General features: G+C 35.4%; 1 protein-coding gene across 6 annotated transcripts in view; it reads left to right on the top strand.

Annotated features, from left to right (window-relative positions):
* The first annotated feature begins 419 nt into the window (after positions 1 to 419).
* LOC123869034 (protein held out wings) overlaps positions 420 to 15,783 on the top strand; it is an 83,503-nt gene continuing 68,139 nt past the window's right edge. For 4 of the 6 annotated variants that reach the window (XR_006796807.1, XM_045911765.1, XM_045911766.1 and 1 more), the window contains exon 1: positions 421 to 748. Coding sequence is in view for 5 of the 6 variants with exons in the window: in XM_045911765.1 (XP_045767721.1) it covers positions 622 to 748 (127 nt within the window). In the remaining variant the exon portion in view is untranslated. Of the gene's footprint in view, positions 749 to 15,783 lie in introns of all 6 variants that reach the window. The other 2 variants (XM_045911762.1, XM_045911761.1) reach the window with 1 other exon arrangement.

The raw sequence follows: 15,783 nt of genomic DNA, 5'->3' as shown, positions 1-15,783 counted from the left end.
ATTAAACACTGCTTATTTCTGTAAGTAATATTAATTTAATATTAAAATCTCTTTAGTAGGTAGGTACCTACCTTTATTATTCCCTAGTTATTCATGTGCAATAAAATATCAAGTAAATTCGGTACCTAAGTGTTAATTCACCTTTATTGATGAATTTGTAATATTTTTAGTTTTGTTATTGCAGATTTGTAAATTGGAATGTACGTCATTGATATAATAAGCAGTTAGGTACTACATGTTGTGGTAGTTGTAAGTAGGTTAACTAGATGGCGCCTCCTTCACTGCTGTCCTCTTTCAAAAGACAGAGAAGGTGTTCCGTAACCGTAAGTGAAAGCGAGACCACTATATGTTATTATTACGCCTACACTGTGGACAGAAGCCGCACGCGCACACAAAAAATCCATTCGATGAGAGCGCAGGCGCAGCGCTATATTCGCCCACAACTTCAGTTCGGTCAACTTCGTCATTTAGTGGTGACCGAAACTTCGACGTGTGTGGTAGTGAAGTTAACTTTTCTAACATAGTACTCTCACAAAATAACAATACTAAAGTACAATCACCAATTGATCGTGTTCTTTACAAACATTTAACGTGGCATAAGTTGTATAAATAGTAATCAAAATGTGTGATAATACCAATCCTTCGACACAAAGTATAGCGGACTACTTAGCTCAGTTGCTCAAAGACAGGAAGCAACTGGCTGCCTTCCCGAATGTTTTCATGCACATGGAACGACTTCTGGATGAAGGTATGTCTTCTTTGCATGTGCTTACCGTGGAACATCGGCAGATAAAAGTGCTAATCGTATACATTGCTGTTTCTTGTCACCGGCTCCGCTTCAAATTGAATGCGTCGTCAAACGCACACGATATTAAAGTTTATTTTCGTCTTCGTCCCGCCGAGTTATGGTCCAGTGATGTTTGTAACGCGATCCTGCATTTCGAAAAGTGAAGTAAAGCAGAACGTCTGTGCGGTCGCGATTTGCGGTCAGCATCTGTTAGATTGTCGCCGCAGATATACCAACCTACTTGTAAATTGAACGTGGTTAAGTGAGCGTGCCTGCTGTTCGATTCGTAGATATTCCAATAGATTGGAGCAATTCTAGTACCTATTGCGATTGAGATTGTGGAAATGGGGGCGCGTAAAGAGAAGGATGGCTGGTCCTGCGCTTAACCTGTTTATAGGGCCGTGCTACATGCCGTTCGAGTAGTGGAATGTCGCCACATCGAGTGGGTACCGTAGTCGATCGTTTTCAGTCATACCGCATACGAGATTCGTACGCAACGCAACGCAGGCGCACATTTCTGCGTCGTTGTAGCCTCGTCTAATACCACGCCTAACTGGTAGCCATGTATGTACATAGCTACTTACGCCTTATCTTGAACTAACTACCTATTGCATATTTTATACTGCCTCCACGTTTAGTAATTTGCAATCAGATTATTTACTTGAATAAGATTTTGATCACATATATTAGTAAGTAAATAGACAGGACAAATATTTCATCTAGGATTTACCTAGTCAATAGGTAGGTACCTACCTTCTCTAAAAACTTCGAGAAAAGAAAATAAAACTTACGAACGTAGACCGTACCTAATGACCGTACTTTTCAGCCGAAGTACCTATAGCGATCCGATCTTAAGATATAAAATGCATAAAATCTTGAAATAACAGTACCTACCTACCAACATCTGACCCACAAAAATATTCATGAATACTGGCTAAATAATAGCCACCAATTTGTCACAGATGTTTGTTACGCCACCAATACGGTAAAAAATAGGTATCACTTCGTGAAGAATGCAATAAAACAATCACATTTTTATCAAATGACTCACTGAGACCAAGATTGAGAATAAGTTGACAAATCATACGTTTAATTAGCTAACGTTTTAATTAGTCGCGTGATTATACTCCAATAAGTAGGTAAATTAACATTGAAAGACTTGTTTCTATTAAATTAGGTCCGGTTCTTCAATAACAGTAAACCCGATTTAAATTCTAGACACACCTGATCACACAATTTGAATAATAATCTCTTTATTGCATAGGCATTATGTTTATAAGATTTTAAAATAACAAATTAGTATTTTAATGATGATAATAACGCAGGCATATCTACATATACTCAAGTATAACGCACCTACTTAACAATAAATACATAATGTTAAGCTATAATCCAAATGGAACGTAATCAGAGATAGAGATTAGAGACTGACTTAGGTAGGTAACAAGTATAAATTAAAAATTTATAACACCCCCGACAAGTGAAGGTTGCAGTAACTAGAAAAATGCTGATAACTTTAAAACGGCTGAACCGTTTTTCTTGGATGATAGCTAAGAACACTCTCGATCAAGCCACCTTTCAAACAAAAAAAAAACAAAATTAAAATCGGTTCATTCGTTTAGGCGCTACGATGCCACAGACAGATTCACAGATACATAGATACACACGTCAAACTTATAACATTCCTCTTTTTGGGTCGGGGGTTAAAAAAAAACAATAATTTTCGTAATATCAACTACAGTTTCAAGAGAAGGAAATAAATACGAATTACAAAAAAAACCTATTGTGATCTTACTTATATTCTATATTATCTATTTCATTACATGTAATTAAATCATCCTGCGAAATACGATACAGGTAGAATTAAATAGCACGTATCTACAAAGTCAATAGATTTTTATGAGTCAATAGATTTTTTATGAAAATCTTTGTTCAGAATTTATTTTAATTCAAGTTCCATATTCATTTTGGTATCGTATTCGGAAAAGTTCGTAACTAATAGACTTTAGACACTGTTTTGAATTATCTCAGAAATTAGGATTCCCTGTATTAAATGCCAATGAAAGGGCACGTCCTTCTAGGTACTTCTTAGCTCAATCAAAGTCAAAGTCAAATAAAATTCAATCAAAATAGGTAGGTACTTAACATTGACACTTTTTGGTAGCCTATTATTTGATTTGTAAGATAATAATGTAATGGTGATAATTAAACTAAATCGAGTAAGTATGACAGATCATACTACCTACTTATAATATGAGATGTCCCCGTAGATAAACTATAAAAAGTCTGTCTTTTTTTTTTTTTATTTAAATGTATGTTTTGCTGGCAACCCTCCGACATGGTTATCGGAGACTTTGTATAGCTTAACACGGCATTTTTTTTTTTTTAACCTTGTTCTGTTCTGATTGTCATGAAACAGGTTTTTTTTTTTTTGTACTGTGATCATGATTTCTATGCTAAAGCCTTAGTTTTTTTATGCATATAAACAGCAGCTTAATAGAATAAAGTAAAAAAAAAAAAAAAAAGTCTGTCTACAGAATACAATATCTCTGTGCCGAGATAAATGTAATGTTACCCTGCATCTATACCTACTTATAGTAGGTACCTACATAGAGATCTTAGTATTATGAAATATTTTATATTTTGCGGTGAAGCCAGTTATAACACCGAAAACAATAAAATACTCGTATGTGACTAGAAATCATTAAATCTAGTCACGTCTCATACCGAGGCAAGGACTGTTGGCCTGACACCTCTGTACAACATGTCATCATACTTACTACCGTAACATTTACGTTCAACTTAGGCCAGGCTGGTATGAAAAAACTTTTAAATTTCATACAAAAAAAAGTCATTATCTTAACAACATCAAAACTCTACTTTAACTTACATAAGACTTAAACATGACTTTACAATACATACATACATACATCGCGGTCTTCAATTTCAACCAACGAAACTACCCTTGGAGCCCAGTCTAGAATTCTGTTAAAAAAATTCTTACGAACTATTTCTTTCTCCCTTTCTCTCTCCTGGCAAGATCCCCGAATGGATCAGCTGTTTCCATTTTCTCCTGTCATGGCCATTTTAGCGATAGTGTAGAACTGGCACGAATTGGACTACTATCTTTTTCTACTTCTATACATCTTCATTTTTGAGGTTTATGAATTCTTCCTTTAGTTGCATAATGGTAGGAGTTTTCTTGCAATGGTACCTACGAGTACCTATCTGATGCGGTGGGCTCCCTGGAGACGAAACATAACGTCTACTTGTCCGGCTAGATATATCCAAGTGAAGTCTTTTAGGCCATTGATTTTATTATCTAACCCTAGATGTTAGTTATTCGACATGAGAACCGGCAACGACGGGCGACGGCTTAATGTACCTACTTTCAGAAGCACTTTTGCAAAGCTTGAATTCGAACCTGCAAGTTTTGGAGGGTTAGATTAGAATGGCAGACTGATTTTGCAGTTCGCAATCAGTCAACCATTCTACCCGTAATACCTAGTTCAATTCATAAAAAATCTTATCAGATTTCATTCTTGTTTATGCAAAATGTCATTGCTTGGCTCGGTCATACGTACTTACTCGTATTTCCAAGATTTTATTACATGGACTGCATGGACGTAAGTTAATATCAATATTAAACTTACATCATCCTTAAACTTGTTGATGTAACATTTGCCATAAATGGTCACAACAACCAAGCATTAAGTACAGTTCATCCCTTTATAATAAGCATTTGTTAGGATGACGAGATTATTGAAAGGTTTAAATTCAAATTAATGATGATTTAGCCGATTTCGCCGCTGTCTGGGTTTGGAAGTTACGACATCGATATGAGATTATTTTATGCAGTGAGTTGATATTCTTAGAGGAACAGACCTTGTACATCAGCAGGACACATCACAGGTACATTGCATATCGCAACTAATCGAGGTTTATCTACTCTAGGCAGTGTCTAACAAATCACGGGTATTGCGGTGTCGGTACCATCACTATTGTTGTATATCACTATTCAGTGCTCATGATGTCATTGTTCGTTGATCTGCAAAGTAACCTTACAATAAAGGGGTTTGACAGTTGCTTGTAGGCACTTTGCGTTGTGTACAACAAAACTTACATGCCCATTGGGATACGCAATAGGCCTGCAGGCGTCAAAAAAGCACCACCATCATTACCAAATATGTGCCTCAAAGAATAAAATCATCTTAGATAAAGATTTATCAATATTTTCACTCATGTTATATTGTCACTGTAAGAGGTGCATCGTGAGTTAAAGCAGGTCCAGTGCTAATTAAATACTGAACTTACTATACTTACAAAAATCCCGGCTAACGTACTTTTGGGTACGTCAGTGAAGTTGGTCCAATTTTCGGGACACTGCTGCTCTAGCAATATAAAACCTCTTTGATTTTATGGTTTATTTGGCACGTTGTCGGTCCAGCGAAATCTGTGTGGACTTGACTAAAGTATCGACGGCCCCTGACAGCCGACCGGTGAGGCATATCGCGTTACGGTGCAGTAATAAATAATTAGAATTTGATCAGAACGAGACAGAAGGTTGAAACAATGATGAACTTTCAAAAATCCCTTTTGAAAAAAACTTTTGAAAAAGTTGAAAAAATTTTCGAGTACCTGGGTATTAGGGGGTATTTCCTCCGGAACGAGCCCAAGGGGTGTCGCGCGTCCATAAGCCTCGGACTTCGGGAGCCTTCCAATATGCGCTGAGGGTGATTTAGTAATTAAAAATCCTACATAACCCAATGTCTTCCTTCAGGGTGTCGGCTACTCAAGAAGATTTCCCTTCCGTTAACAAAAAAGGAACCTAGCTATTAAGGCTTCCAAAAAAGAAAGGTAGTACCTAGTTATGAATAAGGCTTGGTCCGACATAACGCGTGATTGATTTAATGTATAACAGCAGCAGCATGGCTGGATGTCATACTGAACGCCTGCACGATTTGTCCAATGATCAAACTCAATGATCATCACTAAATGATAGCCATCAAACTCATTTAACATTGGTTTGTTCTACATTGCTGCTTCACTAAGTTATGTCAAAATTATTTTTTGTTGATAACTTTCAATGCATTAAAAATAAATGTCAAATGAAATTGGTCCACTGAGTTGCGGACTACCCCGCACGAAATATGAACTATAGGGCACATCACCCTGCGTGTAGTTTTGCGACAGCAACGTAGCTCCTACTCGCCCTCCGCAATGTGTACACTTCCATGCATTTAAAACCGCGTTAGAAACATTTCTGTCGTGCGTTGTTTGCCCAAGCCTTTATCTATATGCGGAAAACGTACCCACCGAACAAATACTGTGCGATATAGGTAAGCTGGTATTCATATTATGTAAGTAATATTATGTCAGCAATCATCCATCATACAAATTGACACAAATTACCAAATAAAAATGATAACACCTAAGTAGGTATTGTATCAATGAACTATTGCTTTATATTATACAAGCGATATAAATATTGTGCCAGATTTACTGATAACTTTTATCTTTGTTGCTCGAAATGTTTTACATGGTTCGGTGTGATTATGCGTTGATAAAAGAGTTTATTAGCCTGTGGACATGTGTTCCTTACACTCTGCATCTGATAAGGTCTAAGTATACTGGTGCGCTTTCAACTTGCATTAGACGCATGCGTTTACCACCTAGACGCACTCGTATGCCTGTGCGCATGCCGCATGCATCAAACCCTGTGGTGCACGCAATAACGTACACTCTCTTGCATCTTCTCCCAGCAGACCCTAGTTTGTGAAGCACACGCAACACGCGCGACTTTAAAGTAAAGAAATGCAATGCGTAGATGCATGCACTATCGCATGCATCTACGACTGACTTGTCTTAAAACAGTTTAAAAAATATACTTGTTTCTAGATATAAGATCAAGATCATAGTCGAAAATTCACAAGCTTAACGTAATATTTTGATTTTTAGATTTTAAACTTGTTCTTAATCTAGAAACAAAGAAATCCATCCAAAGTTACCTAGGTAAGTATAAAAATCGCAAAAAGATTGAAGATTATACTCACGAACTATCATGCTAGCCAAATAAAAACTTACAAGTAGCAGAAACTTCGGACCTTTAAGTTTGTTTAAAATCTTCGACTTGAGTTCGCATTAAAATCAAATCAAACAGCTGTTAACGTGATCATAATAACTATGGAATAATTATGATTATGACGTGTTTGAAGCGTAGGCGCTGTTTAACTTTTATTCCGCAACCCTGTAACCAAAGTGACTCTTAGGAGGGTCATTATAAGGTTGCTTAGCTTACGATTAGGTGTTTGCGCCCACATGAATGACCAAATGAGGGTAACTCGTGGGTAGCGTGGAGGTGTAGGAGCCAAGGCTGTTCCAGTCGCTCCAACGCGACATAATACGCAGTGGGTTGCTTAATTAATACGTCTCATTCAAAACAGTCATCGGTTTTTAAAATTAAGTGTCCATCGGTTTGATTGCCGTTGCCTAATATGGATCACGAGGAGATAACATGAAATACCCAAGTCAAGACAAGATTCCTGTTCCTTACAGGCTTTGTTACAGGCAATGCGTCAGACTGCAAATATTGACATGCGACTCATTATCGTACCGACCTCGATAAGGCTGCCTACATCTCTTGGCAAACTGGTTCATGTAGGCACCTATTCTTCGGCCGTTCCCACGACACCACTGCTTCATGTATCTACTCTTGATCTTAAGCGACGTGATCGTTCAACTAATGAGAGATTTCTACTGTCAGGAAAATCTCATTTGTTATTCTTACCTACCTAAGCTTAAAACAATGCGTACAAAATGTAATTTGCAACTAAGTAAGTAACTTTTAAATTATTTCTTCTAAGATCTTCCGCACTAGGTAGGTAGAACTTACGATGCTCTGCTGTAATAAGTGACCGTCACTTGTATTTGTTTTGAATGCTTAGAATGCATACGAAACATCACGTGGGCAGAACTTAATTTGTAATGAAAATCGATAGCTTCAGCCGCCAAGTGAACCTGTCCTGTGGGTGTGACTAAGGCCTCCACCTACCCAACTAAAAATATGCCTAAAACCTTTCGATATTCGGTCTCCTACGCAAGCTGTATGACTTATTAAACGTTACTCATAGCGAAAAAACTTATTTTGTTGAGCTTAGATGTTTTTATTAGGTACAGAGATAGAGAAAGTCACACGTAAAAGTCGTAATACCATCACTTGTTCGTCATATCCAAGACGTGCTAATGGGAATGCGTGCTTAACTCCGTCCTATGAATTTAAATTGATGACAGGCCTCTTCAAACATTCCAAATGTGAGAAGAAAATAAAATGCCTCCTTTGTTGTACGTTCGCGTAATAAAATGTAAAATAAAGCCGCTTGTCAACCCCAAATACCTGCCCCTTGTGCATCAAAATTGTGATTTCCTACCTATCTTATTGCTATACATTGCAATAAGTGTTCTGGTTTTCTTAATTGGGCATTTTAGCAAATAGTGAGTGTGGCTAATTCTGTTGTAAACAACCTCTAAACTGGACTTGAATGATAGGTCTAAATCTATTGCATTCCTTTCATAATGAATGTGGATTTTACGAATTTTGAAAGACACTCTATTTATTAACCCCCGACCCAAAAAGAGGGGTGTTATAAGTTTGACGTGTGTATCTGTGTATCTGTGTATCTGTCTGTGGCATCGTAGCGCCTAAACGAATGAACCGATTTTAATTTACTTTTTTTTGTTTGAAAGGTGGCTTGATCGAGAGTGTTCTTAGCTATAATCCAAAAAAATTGGTTCAGCCGTTTAAGAGTTATCAGCTATTTTCTAGTTTTCTTGTAGAAAAGAAGGTTAGATAACCCTTAGGTTCATAATATTCAAGTGTCAATTGACAAATGTCAAGCTGTCAAGATGGACGTTGCCTAGATATACATAATTATTTATTTGAAAATGATTTGTCGGGGGTGTTGAAAATTTTTAATTTACACTTGTTAATTATGTACTAAGAAATAATTTATTTTTGACATAGGCATCACCCCCATTATTTAGCATAATACACTTATTTGAATAAATCAATAACAAAATGTAAAAGCTATTTGGCCGTGTTAACTAAAAGGTCGATGTCAAGACTCAAGACGTGGGAGCATGCTGCCTACGACTTGAGGTGACAAGTTGGGTGGACTCAACTAAATTAAATGCAGGTCACACGACTTGAAACTTATGATTATGAAATCGCTTGTTATTTTATCAAACTATTTTAAGCCGCGGGGGATTTTTATAGTTACATAACGTATCAAAGATCTTACGTCGTCATAGGTGCGTTCAAATCAAAGATAACTGTCTTACCTTATTAGGTACCTAAAGAGTAGTTAAGTATTTTTACAACTACCTACCTACTCTGCCAAAAAACGAACTAAAAATACTTTTTCACATTTGAAAATGCACCATAGTAGGTACGGTACAGTCGTCATATTGCATTTTTAACCCCCTACCCAAAAAGAGGGGTGTTATAAGTTTGACGTGTGTATCTGTGTATCTGTGTATCTGTGTATCTGTGTATCTGTGTATCTGTCTGTGGCATCGTAGCGCCTAAACGAATGAACGGATTTGAATTTACTTTTTTTTGTTTGAAAGGTGGCTTGATCGAGAGTGTTCTTAGCTATAATCCAAAAAAATTGGTTCAGACGTTTAAAAGTTATCAGCTATTTTCTAGTTTTCTTGTAGAAAAGAAGGTTAGATAACCCTTAGGTTCATAATATTCAAGTGTCAATCGACAAATGTCAAGCTGTCAAGATGGACGTTGCTTAGATATGCATAATTATTTATTTGAAAATGATTTGTCGGGGGTGTTGAAAATTTTTAATTTACACTTGTACATAATATAGATAATGTAAATGATCCGAATCTGTTAAAGTTATGTTGGAATATAGAAATTCACTCACATAGCTACACCCTGAAAAAATTACACTCCTTTTTTTGGTCAGTCGTCTAAAAAGTCAGTCTAAAAAGAGAAGACGAGGGTAAAGAGCATTGGTGAAATAATGCATAGTTAGCAAGAACGATAAATCATTCTTGATAGTAAGTTAGAAGCGCTAACCGCAAATTATTATGAGATAAGGCTAGTCAAATGTTTCTCTAACTAGTGCTTAACCATGATCATTATGGCTCATGATTTTCGTAACACTGTAGGTAAGTGTTCGTTGCCATCTTCATATTAAGATTAAAAATTTAAAAAATATCCCTAAAAACCCTAAGTACCCATAATATTGGACTCCCCAGATCTGATCTATGGTCATTGTAAACCTATTTTCGTTTTTCGTCAATCTTACCGACATGTTGCAAAACGACTGTGCATATTTAAATAGATAATGTGCCATAACGAAAACCAAAAACGGATGTATCCGATATCTTTATCTCGATTAGTAAAGTAATCATGGGTGTGATGAGAAACGGATATTGAAACTGCTCGAGGTTAGGTGGGTAGGTAAGGCAAAGCGCAGAGAGCGCAAGCCAAGAGAGCAGTTATGTCCTCCATAATCAAAGCTTAGCAACATGTATATTGATTTATGCTATCGGTGTTTTAAAACAAGTTGACTAAATTATTAAAGGTATCTATTTTAACTAGAAATCTTGAAAAATTAATCATGACCATCATAATATTTATTTTAAAAAGAACAATATGTTTTAATAATAAGATAAATAATTATTTGCAACTTCATGACTTTTAAAATGAACCCTAAGTTAACAATCTTCTCAAGAACAATGTGAGAGACAAATTGTTGCACCTCAAACGCACCGAAACTAACGATGTACAACCGTTGACCTACATTAAGTAAAAGCTTTATATAAATCTGGCTTAAGACAAAAAAGGTTTTGTTTCTTGTGATAACGGACTCTGATTTCTATTTGATAGATGTATATCTGAACCTTGATCTGACATAGGCTTAAGTTTTATCGTCCAACACATAAGTATGCCTATGTGACTAACATCATGAATTAATTATTAACTGCGGCTGATTAGATTTCTTTACACACCATAGGTACACCATTTCAATTATTTTATTTAATCTCGTATTGATCAAGCAGATCGATCCCAAAGTTTTATACAAATCCAAACGTTGATTTTGAATAGTGACCCAGTTGTGACAAAAGATTAGGTGATAAATTTGAATGAAGCAAATGATGCGGCGCACGGTGCCATAAAACAAAATTCTAATAATTTAGCAAGATTTGAAACATGATGATTCTCAATCGACCAAATTGAGGTCTCTAAGTTTATTTTGGTGAATTTGCATTTGTCCGTTCATGCATTCGCGCGTCTTTCAGCACTCAGAGGCTCAACCATTTTTGAATGAATGGACATAATTACGGATCTACATCTAATTCACAAGTTATATGTAATTTAATAGCCCAAAGCTGAGTTAATTCTATCTTTAGTCAAGTTTCAGATAGAAATATAATTAATATACTTTTTCAATGCGCACGCGGCGAGAGAGTGAAAGAGAGCCTGTTTGTGAGAGCATTTTATTTTGGCTGTATAGAGACATTAGTTGTAGTACATGGCGTGTGTATTAGTTTGCAAATCATTAGTAAGTAATAGATAGCGGAATTTTTACAGTAGAGTTTTCAAATAGTATTTTTATTTAAATAGTAACATTAATATAATATATTATAGTTGTTTAAGCGACAACTGTAGAGAAAAGCCGCAAAAGTACATAGAATAGGCAAATTAATTATTCTCGTCCTGTCGTTCCGTTCATGGTTCTGTTCAAACCGAGGTCTTACCTGTCGTCATGATCAGCTTATCAGTACGACTAATGAGTACGTTGTAAGCATTATATTACAATGAATTACTATTTGTTTTAATTAGCTTATTAAAAATGCGAATAAAAACTCTACAACTAATCTTATGTTCATCTACCTTAGATAAATTTAAAAGTAAGTCTTGAAACCAAGTCTAAGTAGAAATTTTCACTAAGACCCACTTGCATGAAATTGTTTAGCCTGTTTATGTTGTCTCCATTAACATAACAAAAGTATGTAGGTATTACGAGTTGAGAAGAAAATGTTCCGTTAAATCTGTTTTCTATAAGGCGTTAAATCTTTAGATTTAACAGGTTGGTGGACCTAAATCTTTAACCGATTGATTTGTTCATTTATTTAACAAATCCACGCAACAGGCGATTTCAATAAGTCAAAAATTCTTCGATACATTGTGCATTGTCCAAATCATAGTGCTGTTTGCATGTGCATGATCGTTTGATTCCTATCCAATGTTGTGACTTATGTGTATCTGTTTGTTCGTCTAATTTTTTTATCTGTGGTAAGTATGCAACAAAAGCTTCAAATGGGAACATCATTGAAATGTACGAATTACCGCACATCCATTTGTGATTCATGATTCATGAGACAATAGGCATGGAATAATCAATTTTTGGCTCAAAGGCAACATTTGATTGATAAAACATAAATCTATGACTGATCGCTATAACTTATTTTTGCGTTATATCAGATTGACTGGAAAGAAATATGACACGACTTACGATAGGCATTTTGACTGTATGACCAAGTGTATGACCTATTTAAGTTATTCTTTACTGTTAGGTTTTTAAAGTCTAGGTAGAAAGCATGTTCTTTCACTATACCTATTCTTGTTTATTTACCTAGAAGCTGAGATAAATAATGATTACATACTGTAATTTTATTCATTGAAGCCTACAAACTACAAGTCTTTCTTTATCATGATTTAAGTATATACTAAAATATAGGTACCTTCCTAAATGGATTGCTAAACCACTTACTAAAGGAACTCTAATTTTTTTTTGATTTTCTAATAATTTATTGTATGTCCTTATAATTATATTAGTTGTATTTCTGATTTTATTAAATTCGGACTATGACGAGTTAATCATGCTCATTACTTTAACCACAGTTAACTCTGCTTAATCATCCTTTTATCGCAACCTCGCAATACGTCACAAATTAGGTAGCAGCTACGTTTGTGATATAATAAAGTGGAAATTAGTTTATTTATATTGTTCACCTTTTGTTCCCGCGATATCGTTGCTCCCCGGCCTTCACGCTTCAAACTAATCGCGATCCGTGCACTGTGCGAACGCGTTTGGCCTAACTTGTTATTTTATTGTATGTTTATAGTATTTCTGTGTACAACTACTACATTTATTAAAATTTATTTGATTTGTGATTTAATAACACGCTCCGAAACTTTATACATACAACTATCTGAACTCTGATACCCGGAATGCGTTGCATTGTGACTCACGCAAAAAAAATTGTACCTACAAAGTTTGAATTAAATATTTGAGTTATTAGTTCGGATGAACGATCGCGATGCTCAAAACGCATAGGTGATGAACGAACACTAAAACATACATTTTTATAATGTTTGGATCAGCGTGAAATTTGATTCAGACAGGCTGAATACAGCTGTACCTACCTTAGATCAGAATCGGTCAATCTCTTATCAGAGTTAGAGTTTTTATACATAAGATCTGCATTTATAAATACCTATTATGCAGATGATTTTATAGCCAAACCGGTCAATGACCGCGCTGCGTTCTCATAAGCTTTCTGTATTGCTTCCGTCGAGTGAAAACCAAAACAAGAGTGATTTCGAACGGTGTCGTTATTCGTCCAATCTGGGCCAATCTAGTTCTTCAACTTTCTACAAACGCTTGTAGGTGGCGACATTATAACTTGTTGATCACAGTCATAGTCGCAATACAATCATCTATGTCATAACATAGTGGGTATTATTTTATTTTGGTCTCAAAAATTGCTACATCCAATGTGGGAAGTAGCATCATGGAGATGATAGTTGCTGTCACTAAAGAGGCTATGACAACAATATGCCATGGTGAGCATAAAGGCATAAAAACACTGTTTATCCTAGTTGAAATAGCTAAATACTCATACTTAATGTAAAAATAACGGGTATGTACCACAATTATTAACAGGATGATTTTGAAATATCGATAATTCAATTTACATCAGTAAGGTTCTTACAGAATAAAAGATAAGAATAAGTTAAACCTAAAATCCTAAACTTCAGTTGCCCAGTAAATAGGTATTTAACTAACTAATACATTGGCTTCAAAATCTGTGCACGTCCTAAAAATGGCTATTTTTCACATAGATCCGAAATATTGGTTTTCTATAAATCGATAGAGCGGCTGTTGCTAAGTAGCACCGCAAACAGTCAATGTTGAAAGTGCCTCTGTTACGCCACACGTGTGGGATGCGCCGGCGCCGCTCGGCCGTCGGCTCTGTATGTATGAGCTTAAGGGTCCCATTCATTTCGCGTTAAGCAATTTGGTGAACGCACAATGTTTACAGATTCATTCATGCGATTGTGCAAGCTGGTGCCCGATTTAACTAAGCGTCATAAATTTGTCAATTGTAAGTTGATATTTATTTAAGAATTCCTACGTGAAGTACTCGTAACCAATATGGTGCTGCTTTATTTTTTGGACTCTCATGGCTCATGCGCTACACTCGAAAAATTATCAAGATTTTCAATAATATAAACATTGCAGTAAAAATATTATTCAATCGAAGTCTTCTTTAGACTGTGACTGAAAATGCCATGCGTGATTCAGTGACTCACCGAAGAGAAGTTAGCCGCAGTTAGCTGTTGTGTCTCCTTTAATGAAGCTGATAGATTGTTATCATCTCACTCCTCCTTGTCTATTTCAGATGTTACTATTACATTCTAACATTACTCTTAAATCAAGCTCTTGCTCGCTCGCCCACGATGAGACGACCGCGACATGTGTTAATTTAATTATTTCTACCTACTTTGCTCCATTTGTAAATACACTGCTGCACATAATATTACTTCTGAAACGTTGAAATATCAATCTACGAACTTGTCTACGAAACAGTATTATGTCAAGAAATTATTGTATTTTACCATTTTTTACACAAGATGATCGACTTAGATTAAAGATTGGTCTCCGCCTTAAACCTTAATCTAAGATTTTCTCGGAACTTCTAGTTCTATGGTTTTTAATTAACTGTGCCCTTTTTCACTTGTTTGTATGATGTTTTTACAAAATTTGGTTTAAAAATACCCCCGCGTTGTTGTAACTTAAAACTCATTTTTTGTCAAACGGGCAGAAAAAAAAGATCCTACAATACGTTTCTTTTTAATGACGTTGCTATTGAATATTTTAAACTCGGTTACTATGAATTACCATACCTAATACTATGAAAAAATTCGACTGTTAATTTATTTAACCTTATTGTCTTTTCCACTATCTTATCTACATGGTTAATTAGTTTAAAGAAAAAAGTAAACTAACGCAAAAACTATTTTTCCTATATGATTATTTTGTTCATAAATTAGTCGCAAGAATTTTAGGAAAAAAGTTCAACGGCAATTCTAATAAAAATGTTGCATCTGGATCGGAGCCAGAAACTTGTAATTGAGAAATTTTTATAGCAAATTTTTTAAATAGCTTCAGAGTATCTCTTTGTTTTCGATACCTACTCTTACCTACTACGATTATGTTTTCAGTCTTTCTGGTTGTCATTATCTGCAGATGTAACTCAACTATTGAAAATCTCAATATTATGCGAAATTCAAATATTATTAAGTTATTCACTTCACAAATTACCGTTAATTCTTTGTAGATATATCGAGGATAATTTTGTAGCTAGCAATTCTGTCGCTATCTTAGATCCATTTTGATTTTTGCTATGTACCTGAATATATTCTATAACAAAATGAATTTTATAAATATCGCATTTATTAACATTCTATGTGAGAAGAGTACAATTCTTTTTCTGAACTGATAAAGTTAAAAAAGTTGACTAAAAAACCCGCATAGCAATATCGACCTCTCCTGCATTTCATTTGATATTTAACGGTGGTTCCATTGAGCACTGTGAGAACGATAACGCTCCCCTATTTTACGATTGCTTTGCTCTTAACTTGAGTATTTATAGCCTTTTTGCCTTATATTATCTTTCTTGTTTTCTAA

The sequence above is a fragment of the Maniola jurtina genome, chromosome 10 (genome assembly GCF_905333055.1).
Source record: "Maniola jurtina chromosome 10, ilManJurt1.1, whole genome shotgun sequence".
Taxonomy (NCBI): domain Eukaryota; kingdom Metazoa; phylum Arthropoda; class Insecta; order Lepidoptera; family Nymphalidae; genus Maniola; species Maniola jurtina.
Note: the sequence above shows the minus strand (reverse complement) of the source record. Positions and strands in the feature narration are given on the sequence as shown.